Genomic DNA, 13,530 nt, shown 5'->3' on the forward strand with positions numbered 1-13,530 from the left:
TTATAATTTCACGGAATTAAATGTGCACGTGAGTGATTATTTATATTTCTTCCTAGTTAGTCTTTTTTCAATTTTTGTTTTAAAGCTCTTTGGACATTGTATTGGCAACAGTGATCCATGCAATGGTCACCTCGAGATTGGACTACTGTAATGCTCTCTACATGGGGCTGCCCTTGTCTCAAATCCGGAAGCTGAACCTGGTGCAAAATGCTGCAGCCAGGTTGTTGATGGGACTCCCAATCCAGGAGCACATCCAGCCTGTGCTCAAGGTACTGCACTGGCTGCCGACAGCATACCGAATTCATTTCAAGGTGCTGGTTCTTACCATTAAAGCCCTTTATGGTCAGGGGCCTACATACCTGAGGGACCGCCTTTCCCCACATATTCCCCAGAGAGCACTGCATTCAGAGGCCCAGAACTAATTGGCCCTCCCAAGTCTTAAAGCGGCCAGGCTGTTGACAACCAGGGCCAGGGCCTTCTTGGTGGCGTATCTATCCTGGTGGAATGAGCTCCCAGAAGAGATCAGGGCCCTGCGAAACCTCATACAGTTCCGCAGGGCCTGTAAAACGGAGCTCTTCCACCATGCTTTTGGAGCCGCCGCCACCACTAACAACTAGGATAGGAGGCCCTCTTGCCTCTGGAATTTGTATTAACAGCCTGTGCCAGCCACCGAAAGACAGATGCAGAAGACCTATGAGCCGGTTATGGGAAGAGAGAGTGATATGGTAGCCATCACTGATTCAATAACAACAAAATTAGCACTTATTATGAAATTGTTAACTGGTTTTAGTACTGTCTTAAATGGTCCAATTGTTTTATTGTAATTGTACATTGATTTTATGTAATTGTATGCTGGTTTTATGTAAGCTGCCCTGAGCTGGCCTCAGCGGGAGAGCGGACTAGAAATAAATAAATAAATACTTCAGCCACCAAATGAGAAGGGAGCATTCACTGGAGAAGACATTGATGCTGGGAAATACTGAACGTAAAAGAAGGGGATGGCAAAGGATGAGATGGTTAGTGTTATTGATGCAATGAACATGAAATTAAGCAAACTCCGGAGGATGGAGGAAGACAGGAGGGCCTGGTGTGATGTGGTCCATGGGGTCAGAAAGAGTTGGACTCGACTGTGCCACTGAACAACAAAACTGAATATAACCAACAAAAAATATGGATAAGCAAGCACTAAATTTCTCTAAATTATCTCACCATTGATTCTGTATAAATCTATAAATTCTTTGATTCACTGTTCCATTACAGGTGAAGATTGCTGCTGAAGGTAGTTGAAATACAATGACCATTCCAAGTATATCAGCTTTTGGAAATGCCTAAATCACTAGTATGTAACCCAAATTAAAGATGGTTAAATGAAAATGCCAGTGTCAGAGACAAGCCTGAATTAATTAATGACAGCTTTCCAAGAATACTTAATGGTCAAGGCATTTCAAAAACATACAAACCAGAATCACCAATGAGCCACACTACATCCAGCACCTAGCAGTCTTTAAAATTCCCAAAATTGATGATCTTGGAACAGATAGTGGTGGGAGGGAACGGAAATATAACCAATGTCTGTGGAAATTCTGAATTGTAGATTAAGTGATTTAAGAGCAGACTTCCACTGCAGTTGTGTGCTTTTGTTCTGAATTCTGAATCTCTGCCAGGTCAGAGACCATATATAATATATTTAGATCAGCTAACAGCTTGAGTTGTGAGACAAGGAAGATTATGCTCAAGCATTTTGAAGCTTCCAAGGCCACCTCTGCATCAGGGCCAAACTTCTAAGACAAGCATTACTATAACTGATTATATTGACATTTATGCATATACCTGTTGCAAGTGTACAAAGGAATAAAATTTATCATCAAGAGAATAGATTGTGACAAGGTCCACATTTGACACATTTTTCCATAAGATTTGTGTTTAGATAATGCAAAAGTTGGATCCCCCCCATACAGCTAGATCCTCATGTGAAAAATCATTAAAATAAAGATGGGTTGGGGGCTTCCATATTATCGGACTGCATAAATTTGAAAAATTCAGAATAACATTAATGTAAAGTTCTGAAAAGTGGGACTGTCTGCCAATTCCAAATTTACCCATCTAGGAGAATGAAAAATTTCCTCAATTCCTAATGATTAATAAGAAAATTAGGCAAAGTAAAGCACCCTCAGTTTTTAAAAGAAAGGGTTTGTGTAATTTACACAGGTAAGATAAGCTTCATTTTCTCCATACCACTACAATTTGCCAAGTAATGGAAACCTTCACTATTCTGAAACTATACTACTCTTTACAGTCAAACCTATGCGGGGCTACTAACTCATTGAAATTAATGTGATTGGACTGGAGAGACGGCATAAATTTGTACTCTTGGTGTATATATTTAGCATGTTCATTAGTAGTAAGACAAGAAATCCAAAGAGAACCACCATACCATTTGATTCCTTACAGTCAGGAAAAAAAAGTTTTTTAACAGTAACTCATTTAGGGATTCAGACAGTAAAGAGGAACACCCCTTTCATCACTGCTTCAGTAATTTATTACTGTTTCAGTCCTGTGGTGTACTTAAACTGTGAACTTGGATATCTATTTCAATATCTGTTTTGATTTGTTATAGAGCCAATCATCTTTTCAGTAATCAAAGAGAAGTCACAAGAGATGAATGTGAACCTTGTCACAATCTATTCACAATAGAAGCTCACCGAAACATACTAATGAAAAATCCACCTCAACATGTCAAATATAATAATGTATTCTATGGCTGTGATCAGAAGTGTAGTTTAATCCATTGCCATTGCTGTTCCCTTACGGATTTAAAATGCACAATCAGACAGCAACATCTTTCTGCAATGCCCCAGTCATCTGTGTCCCATTCCTCCCTCCACTGTGTGTTTATTTGATACCTGTAAAAGTCTGGTCCTTTTGTGCTTAGCTGGTTTCAAACTGGTTTTCCTGTGGTATGATAACTCTGTTGCGCACCCAAGCTGTCAGGTAGGTCTGACTGGTCTCTTGTTTGTCAGCTGCCATTTTTTTTACTAGTTAGAAAACTGTGCTCAACTGTATATTCGCACCTCTCTCTCCCCCTCTCCCACAGAGGCTGCTCTAAACTTTGTTTTCTTCATAAAAACTTTCAAATAAAAACTCCCCTGTACTTCTGCTTTTTCCTGTGCTTTGGGAAAGGGGTAAATTGAAAAGTTTAGAGAAGAAGAATACATGTCCCAGCAGCAGAAGAAAAAGAAGATAAGAGATTGAATTTATACCCCGTCCTTCACTACCCAAAGGAGTCTCAGAGCAGCTTACAATCTCCTTCCCCTTCCCCTTCCCACAACAAACACCCTGTGAGGTAGGTGGGGCTGAGAGAGCTTTGACAGAAACTGCTCTTTTTCAAGAACACCTCTGACAGAACTATGGCTTGCCCAAGGTCATCCAGCAGGTGCAAGTGGAGGAGTGGGGAATCAAACCTGGTTCTCCCAGATTAGAGTCCACGCACTTAACCACTACACCAAACTGGCTCTCAGCGCTTGTGCACATGCCCAGAGGACAAACCTTTTTAAAATGGCCAACAGCCCCATGAACTACTTATCCCAGGAGGCACAGCAACACTTGTGGGCATGCTCAAGAGAGAAACTATTTTTTAAAATGGCCAATGGCAACACTCCTTGACTGCTGGGTCTGATATGCGTCTGATTGCTCAAGAATGGGGTAAAAGCGCTTTGAAGAGTGCTTAAAGTGGTGAGTCTGATCAGTATTCTGTTTCAAAATACTCTGGATCAATTAGAGGCGGGGCAACAGTGGATTAAAATGCATGTCTGACCGCACAGTATGAAAGGATGCATTCCCTTAATAATTTTAGGATGAATAATACTGTTTTCACTGCTTATTCTGTTTGAAATAATAGCAAACCTCCCCCCAGACTTGCCAATTTCAAATAGAAACTCAGAATAGATTTTTAATCTGTCAGGTCTGGAGTCTTTATATGGAGAAAAGTGTTGTAAGAAATTAGTATACAGATGAGAAATCCAGGTGGAATGGAAAATAAGAAAGAAGAAACAGCTGTTTGTAGAAGAACAAAATGGGACAGGAAGGAACAGGAAAAAAGAAAGAACAGTTTAGCATTAACAAGAGGGGGAAAGCATCACCTTCCAACATCTGCATTATACTATGGGAAAAAGAGTTCTAAGAAAATTAAGTGAAATATATAGAAGCTAGTCACCCTATAGTAAGCCAGTGAGTAATGTGAATAAAAATAGCAAGGCCTAAACAGTAGTCTGTCAAATAAGAAAAGGCAGGAAGAAAAGTGGCTGCAGAGAAGTTGTTTAGTTTTCTATTTTATAGGTAACTTGCTCTATTAATATTTGACTGCCATTGACCAGTAGTTTTACAACTTCAAATAAGAATAAATATTTCAACTTCCTGTTCTCTTTGGAGACAGAGGCAGATAAATCTTGGCAGAAGAAGGGCATATATGTAAAGGAAGGAAATCACTTCCAACCCAAATCAATTTGGTGTTGCTTGTAGCATAAAACCAATGCACATTAGACACTGTAGAGAGGCAAGAGGTGTGGGAGAAACTAGAGTGTTGGATTTGGATACAGAAAACTCAGAAGACACTACTCAACTGTGAAACTCACTAGGTGGTCTTAGATAAGTGTACTTCTCAATATAACTAATCCTCATAGGGTTGTTTCAAGGATAAGAACATAGTCCTGGGGTGTTGGGAGTAAGGAGTGAAAGTACTCTGGCTATTTCAGTGTATCTGTTAGTACACTAGGCATAATTTTATGCATGAAAGCACTCTGGATATAGTGACACACATAGCAGACACCATCTTTTTCTTTTTTTTCTTTTGGTAGCATTGCACTACATAGGCCATAGAAGAGATTCAGCTGTAGGGGTGCACTATCAAATACTATTTACCCTAAAAGCTGTTGAAATTTCCCATTATTGGATAAGACTAGCAATATCCAACATATGAAAGGCTTCCCAATAACTTCCAAATCCTTATAATTTTCATCTGATAATCATCAGAAAAATCCAGATTCAGATTGGGAGGTTTATTCTTGGTTCTCTGCCTACAGTTCGTTTGTTTTGAAAGAGAGGCAGTCTCCAAGCCAATCTGATCCCAGAGAGGGATTAACAGAGCTGCCCTTGACCAGTCACACTATCCTGTGCAGCAATTCCCTCCAATACTCCTCGTAGGTTGCTGGCTGTGAAAAAAACTTGAATTACTTTGGAGGCCCCTGTCTGGACTTTGCAGATCCTGGCATAGACTCTGCTCTGGACTTCAGACTGGTTTGATTTGTATTTATCATTAGCAGTAGCTAGCTTTTCCTTTTTCCCTGGGGAGGAGGGTTACAAAGGGGACACACTTGTGTTTTCTGGGTGGGGGAATATACTGTTCTTATTTTAATGGTTGTTCATTGCTGTGGGGATTTGGGGGGAGATGATGGCATTTAATTAAAAGTAACTTGATTAGTGGTGATTTTGGTGCCATTTAATGAAAAAACAGCTGCCCCCAAAAACCTGCCATTTCTCCCCATAGGAAACAATGGGAAGACATCTGATACAACATTAATAAAAACCGAACTTTTCCCCAACATCATTTTCTGATACAATAAACACCCCCTCCCTGACATTTAATAAAAACGATAATCCTACATTTTCTGAAATTACAATACAGAATTAAAACAATTTTTTTCAAGTGTGTACTCATAGTTGGCAGCACACAGATGTTCAGATTGTTGGGACAAATTAGCATGAGCAAATGTGGTACTGCATAGACAATTTCAACTACAGCCTTGCACTGCCAGAATAAGCTATTGGGGATGTAAAAGAGAACAATATCACAAACAAACAAAGTCTCATCAACTGTGTTTTAGAACATTTGGCCTTTGAACCCTCAGATTTGCATTTGATCAAGATTCATACTGCCTACTTTTAGATGGCCAAACAAACCAAAAGCAAGCCTCAGAAGTCCTCCTCTTAATAAAGTCATTGATAGGATTGTAAGACCGGACCAGAGAGGATTAATTGCTAATCATTTTATTTATCAGAATGCATAAAGATTGTTCAACCATATGAAAAAACATAACAGCAGACAGTATTTATGTTCCCTGCTGCTGAAAAAGTATTCGACACAGTGGAATGGAAATCCATGAAGCAGTATTACATTACTGTAATTTAGGAGGAAGGTTTAGTGAACTGATATCTATGATGTATAAGAACCCCAGACCAGAGTAAGTGTAAAGAGGGTTTTGTCAAAAGAATTGGAACTTCACCGAGGCACAAGGCAAGGATGTCCTTTATTTCATTTATTTTTTGTAAGCATGATAGAGACACTTGCTATTATATTTAGAAGTGAAACAGAAGTTTGTGGGGTCCAGATGGGGCGAGATAATTTTAAACTCTCACTATTTGCAGATGATCTAGACCCATCTATCATGAAGCCTTTTGTGTCCTTGCCAGTTGTGTTAAGGATTTTGCATTCTTTGGTGGGAATCTCAGGATATAGAGCATGGATGTATCTCAGAAGAATGAACTTGCTCGTTTAATAGACATCCCATGGCATTGTTGTCCTATTAGATATTTGGGGATTTGGGTTCAGGAAGATATGAGTAAAATTGTGGACGTTAATCATGGCAAACTTCTCTTAGAATTAGAAATTCAGTCAAACAAATGGAGATTACTCCCAATATCTTGGTTGGGGAAGACTGCTACTATCAAAATGTCTGTGTTACCAAGACTATTGTTTTTCATCATGAATATTCCCATAACAATCAATCCAGGAATATTAAAAAGTTGGCAAAAGTGAGTCATTCTGTTTTTCTGGCAAAATAAACCCAGTAGAGTAGGGGTGTCTAACATAAGGTCCAGGGGACAGAACTGGCCCATCCAGGACTCTTATCTGGCCTGTGAGCAACTGATGTGATGGAGGGAACGGGAGGCTAATGGGGGAAGTGGGCAGAACTAGTCTGATTTTGGCTTCAGCATGGTGAAACCTCACCTGCAGTAATCAAGCAGAATTCTTTTGCTTCAGTGGCAGCCTCACTGGAAAGTTGAGAGCCACCACAACTGCATTCATTCCGGCTCAGGGTTCCAAGGCAAGGTTGCATGCCTCTCCACTCAGCCTGCAGCCCCGGAGATATTGTCCCAGATGGTCGTGGGGGGTCAGCATTTGCACACGGGAGGGGTGCAGAGGATCCTCTGCTGGTGACTGCTGGTGGCCAGCACCACCACTGTATTCGCACCCCCCATGTGACAGCTGGGCTTTGACCCATGCAGGGGTGTTTTTTATCAGTTTCTTCCACACATTGGGGGCCAAGTCCTGCCACCAAGCATGTGACCTGGTGGCCAGGCATCCCTTCCCTTTGGATCACCTGGCAGCCTTCAACCATAGGCAGCTGCTGCCTTGTGGGGGGGGGTGCTGACGAGCTCTGGTTATATAGGTTGCTAGGTGGCCTTGGACCTCTGCCACATGCACAGCTTTGTGTACACAGTGCCCGCTTCCCCATCAGATGATCAAGCAGACTTCGGCCTCAGGCAGCTACCATTGCATGGGGGTGGTGCAGCCTGCTGTTGCTCTCTAGCTTGAACCCCCAGCACCACTCCACAATGGATTGCTTGGCAGCCTTAGCTGGAGGCGGATGCTGACACAGGTGTCTCCAGCTTATCGGGCTTTACTTGGCCTGTCCCCCCCCCACTTTTGCAAGCAGGGAGCTTAGTTCAACTTGTTTTCCCCACCCCCTTCCATAGTGGCATGGGGGCAGGGGGGAGTGTGCAACACCCAAGCGCTTCATGTTTTTATCCTTGGGCCTTGGCTTGCAGCATTTGCAGTGGGTTTTCCCGTCCTCCAGGCAGCATGGGAACATCTGCCCAGCGCTGCATCACTGGCTCTCCAGTCTGCCCATTCTGGTTTATCTCTGAACCCCTCAGCCCATGGGGCCTTGCAGTGAGGACACACCAACTCGGAGTTTACCAGCTGCAATCCTTTAAAAAGTTAATATCGCTTCTGCCTGGCAGTACATTTTCTGGCACACCTGGCCCAGCCCAACAAAGTCACATTTATGTCAGATCCAGTCCTTGAAACAAATGAGTTTAACACCTCTGCTAGAGTTTCTGCTAGAATCCTGTATCAGAAACCTTCATGTGGAGAGCTGGGTGTGCTTAAGATATATCATTATTATCAAGATGTTAGATTAAGATGGTTAGACCAAATAAGAATTTGAGTGCTGTTGAAAAAGTAATCAACGGAAACTTGTCAACTATTGTTTCGTTTGTTAACAAGAAATATGAATTTGAGAGTATTAATGCTGACTTAAACATTTGGAGGAAACTGAGACCAATATTGAGTCCTGGTCTATCACCATTGACATCTGTTTTTTATAATGAGGAGGTGCGAGATGTGAGCTATTTAGGAGATACTCAGCTATGGAAGAAAACTAATCTGTCTGCACTTGAAAGTTTATTAAGCAATGAAGGGAGTCCCTCTTATGATCAAATTGTTACTAAAATGAAAGGAGAAAAACTGCAATTATTTCAGTTAGGCATATGATTTCAACACGGATTCAAAAGCATGGGAAATGCCAGCAGAAAACAACTTTTAAAAAAACGACTAATGGCTGGTACCTGGGAAAGTGTGTGAGCTGTATACATTAATTTTGAATGAAGAGGTAGTGTTTGATAAACACCTGAGGAAATGGGAACAGTGGCTGGGAGAAGAGATAACAACTAGTGAGTGGGCATGGATCTGCGAGACAATACCAAAGAATATGTTGTCGAAAGCTTTCACGGCCAGAGTTCATTTGGGCTGTATGGCCATGGTCTTGGCATTGTAGGACCTGACATTTTGCCAGCAGCTGTGACTGGTATCCTCAGAGATATAACACAGAAAGACGGAGTACTCTCTGTGACAAGGTGAGAAGAAAAAGAAAAATGGTAGCCAGGTAATTTATATCTACTCAGGAAGGTGGGGTAGGGCTGAGTCATTATCTTGTAGGATAATCTTACAATAGCACTACAGATAAGATTAGAATTTCAACAGTCAATCCATATGCAAAAGAACCTCCTCAGAAAAGCTCCTCCATTAGCATGTCATAGCCTGGGGAACTCCAAGACCACAGCCATACAGCCCATAAAATCTACAACAACTAATACCAAAGAAGTTGATCTCCAGTTACTGTAAAGAGAACTTTTATAAGATCCTACATGATTGCGACTTAACCCCATATAAATTGGAGCAAATTTACAATATATGCATAGATATTTGTTGGAGATGTCATTCCCTGGGGCAGACCAATTCCACATCTTTGGGGAATGTACTGGAATACAGGGGTTTTGGTTCTCAGTATTGGAAATAACTCATGAGATTATTGGTTATGAAATCCATTTTGATTCTAAAGTTATTATGTTATGCTATTTTAAAGAGGTGATGGAGGATACAGATTTGGCGTTGGTGACCAATCTTATAACTGCTGCTAGAATGTGTGGAATGTGTGGCGGTCCATACAATATCTAATGTCTTTACAGAATTTGAAAGATCACTTATTTTATTAAATTAACATATTGTAAAAGTATCCTGGGTGGTAAGAATTTGTATGAGGACAAATTCTTGAAATACTGGATATTTTTATTATGGTTTGGAATAATAAACGTGAGGAGGGTATACACCCACATATATTTTTGAACTAGTCTGAAAATATTGTATGTATTATATAGCTATATGGTTGTTTATAATCTCAGCAATATACTACATAGTATGCAGATCTCATAGATGTATGAGAAAATTGCCTTTCTACTTGCTAATAATTTTGCCACCTCTAAGATATTAGTCACTCCGAAACGTTTGTTTTAAAACTATACAAGGAAAACACTTATTAAAAATGCAAACTAATAATCATACGAGCATTTTTGTTCTGCTCAGCCTTGCCAGTCTATATGGCTGTTATAGGCCACAACACAGAAAACATTCAGGTGTTCTGTTCTGTGGTTTTATGGCACAGTTGTTGGATAAAAACGACAATTGTTGATTATATAGATGATTTATATCCCTAGTATACTTATTAATACTGCTTTACTTTGTTTTTGCTTTCATTAGATTGATCATATGATATGATATGATAAGCATTAGTCTGTGTTAAAATTAATAATGGTATATTTAAAAAAAGAAGTCCTCTGCTCACATGCGACAAATAGACTGAAGACTCCCATGTTTATTACAAACTCAATTTGCTGTGTGACATCCAAATCACAGAAAATTACAAATTCTGTATTAAAACGTACTTCGTAAGTAAGTATGAAAACACACTTTGTAAGTAAGTATTACTTTGTAAGTAAGGAAAAAAGGTTGTTTGGTTATCTGAACACAGCCACTCTATATCAGGCAGCTCAAGAAGGCTGTGGCAATTTTGTTAATCCAAAAGAAACTGAAGATGTTTCTTAGAGTTAATCAGAACTGTATTATTCAAAATGTATATGTTTTCTTTTCATATTTTGTTCCCTTCTCAGATTCACACACCACTTCTCAAACAGTTTTCTGAGTAAACTGACACTATTCACATAGTCATCAATGTACCTTCAAGAAAACATACCAAAAATATTGCCAGGAACATTCTTACCTTGCATTGTTGTTTTTGTAGGTTCAGAGAAGAGAGGAATGAGCAGGAGATAGATGAGGTAGACAAATGAGAGCCCATTGTAGCGGAATGCACATGCTGCACAGAGAAAAAGTGAGAGAAAAAGTCACCAAGTGGGTTTATACAATACATGCATCCAGCAACTAATTTAAATTGATTGTACAGAGACCTGAAAAGTGTGCTGTATACACAGGGATACACAAATTTTTCACATGTGAACTCTTCTACCACTTAATAAATACATGTGAATGAGACAGAAGACAACATACATTTTTTACTCCACCAGTCCGCTCCAGGGAACTCGGCCACCCTGAGCCTGCCTCGGCGGGGAGGGCGGGGTATAAATCGAATAAATAAATAGATAAAATAATATCCTGTCTAACTATATTGTCAGCTATACCACATTCTGTCTCACAAACTGGGCATTTCTGCATGCTTAATTTACTCTTGATTTTCTTGGCAATTGATCCACAAGCATTGGAATCAGTTGGGTATGGTTCTTCCACATGTCTGTCCTCCCTCTGCATTTCCACAGTTGTGGAGCCAGTCTGTGTTCTTCCACACATGTAATGAGGATTTTCAAGGAACGGTGCTGTCACCATCAGTTGTGGCATTGGTGGCATCAGAGCACCCCCCTTCTTTTTAAAAAATGCACTACAATACCGATATATTGCTAGAGGATTGTAACAATAGGCTTAGTGGGTTCTCTGAATTCCCAGCTTTTATTTTTAAAAAATGTATAACCCGTTTCTTATGGAGATATGCCATTTTTTCTTATACCTCTGTGAGGGAAGGATCAAGGGATTTACTTTTTCTTAAATGAAAGATGGGAATTCAGAGAGCCTGCTAAGCCTATTTTTACAACCCTCAAGCAATATATTAATATTTTAGTGCCATTAAAATAAAAGAATGAAACCACTCATCTTCTTGGTGAGGGGGAGAGGGAGTGGTTTGACCATGACAGTCCAATGATCAAAAAGCAGGCTGGAGGTAAGTGGGAGTGAGCAGGACAAAGAAAACCAACATAATCATTCATGGGGGGAAAGGTGACTCGAAACTGGTTTCCACAAAAAAGATTGGGATAAAAGTGGTCTCACCGTGACCTGGAACCTCCACAGTAGGTCTGATCGCTTTACTGCATGTTAGTTTGCCCCGGGGCAAACAGCCACACTTCTCCTCTGCAGTTTCCTGCCCGTGTGACAGGGGCCAATATCATGCATGGGGGAAAGGTGACTCGAAACTGGTTTCCACAAAAAAGATTGGGATAAAAGTGGTCTCACCGTGACCTGGATAGCCCAGGCTAGTATCCCAATCTTGTCTGAAAAAGAAATACTTGGAACAAAAACCTCCCCAGGACTCAACAGGGATTTTTATCCCGTTATATATGCTAACTCATTCGGTCCTCACATATGTATTCTCAACAAGGACTATAAATCCTCTGTACTTTTAGTGTATTTCTTTTTCAGAATAGGATATTAGAATACTGAATAGATGTCTGCTGACAACATTACATCCAGCTCAAAATATACTGTTAAGTGCCCCCCACATGCCCTCTACGCCTGAGAGGAGATAATTAAGATTCTGTTACTTCCCACAATTAGAAAAAACACCTTTAGACATTCATCTGATATTTTGACATATTTATTGCTTTACAACTGTTGACCTTACAACCTTGTTATTTAGTTTTTCACTTTGCATAACTTAAACATCATCATGTTACATGTTAATTTGCTGTTAAATCCCTATCTATAAATTTGGAACCTCATCTACCATTCCAATGTATTTGAAAAAGTGTGCCTTGCATATGAAGAAAACTCACACCCTGAATAAACCTATGTTGGTCTTAAAGGTGCCACTGAATTCTAAATTTGTCCTACTGCTCCAGACTATTGAACCCATGTTTTCCTTTGTGCTTCATTGTGAACCTTCCCTTTAAGATTATCATTCAGTGACACATTGGACCAAGCAGCAGCTTTACCATATAATATGTTTGTGTCTTTGGAGTAGGCCATAAATGCACAGTGTACTGCAAGCACTCTATATGGAAAAAAAAAAAAAAGGGGGGGGGGGGGGGGAGCCAGCTGTGATCCAACCACACAGCAGATGTTGAAATATTATAAGACCCACCACACTGAATGTTTTCTCATGAGATAAGCCAAATGCAGAGGTGTCAGTATAGGAATAGATTGTTTACACAAAGATGTAAGTGCCCTCTGTGAAATCTAAAATACTTTTCATACTGGTGACCAGGTCTAGAATCTCAGATCTGAACAGAAATATTTACTTACAAATATTAGAGCCAGTAATCTTAAAGCTTGCTATTGCTGTTAATCCTGAGAACCATATTATAATGTCCTTCCTCATTTTAAAAAAAACCGTTCTGAACATTATCAGAACTATCTCAAAGAAATTATAATCAAAAACCAAATCTCACATATCAGCTGTTTTTTTCATGAATGGCTCCTACATGGTCCGGTCATATTCCAGTGCTAAACCAGCACCTGCTCTGGATGTGTGTGCTGATTTCATGTAATCTGCATTCTGAATAGTTATCATGCCAAAATTATTTTGAGCGTGTTAACAGCCAGACCCCTCCTCAAGCTCAGAACAGCCTGGGTAGGCTTACCAAATTCTGGTGGGGGAATTGTATTTCCTGGCAGGAGCCTCGCCGCGGGGACGGCTGCACGCGCTGCACCCACCATCGCCAGGATGTGATGCTCCGTGTCGCTCTGGCAACGAGACTCCAAATAGCCCCATTGCCAGAGCAACGCGGAGCGTCACATCCTGGTGACGGCGGGTGCAGCGCGTGCAGCCATCCCCGCGGCGAGGCTCCTGCCAGGAAATACAATTCCCCCGCCGGAATTTGGTAAGCCTAGCCTGGGGCAAGCACCACTAGGGC

The 13,530-nt window shown here is 40.6% G+C and overlaps 1 protein-coding gene across 1 annotated transcript in view; it reads right to left on the reverse strand.

Moving 5' to 3' along the window:
- Positions 1–13,530, reverse strand: part of PIEZO2 (piezo-type mechanosensitive ion channel component 2) — a 428,995-nt gene that overhangs the window by 327,462 nt on the left and 88,003 nt on the right. Inside the window, exon 2 of the mRNA XM_015414359.1 lies at positions 10,614–10,709. Within this exon, the coding sequence (XP_015269845.1) occupies positions 10,614–10,709 (96 nt within the window). The remainder of the gene's footprint in view (positions 1–10,613; positions 10,710–13,530) is intronic.

The sequence above is a fragment of the Gekko japonicus genome, unplaced genomic scaffold (assembly GCF_001447785.1).
Source record: "Gekko japonicus isolate JY-2015 unplaced genomic scaffold, Gekko_japonicus_V1.1 scaffold157, whole genome shotgun sequence".
Lineage (NCBI taxonomy): Eukaryota > Metazoa > Chordata > Lepidosauria > Squamata > Gekkonidae > Gekko > Gekko japonicus.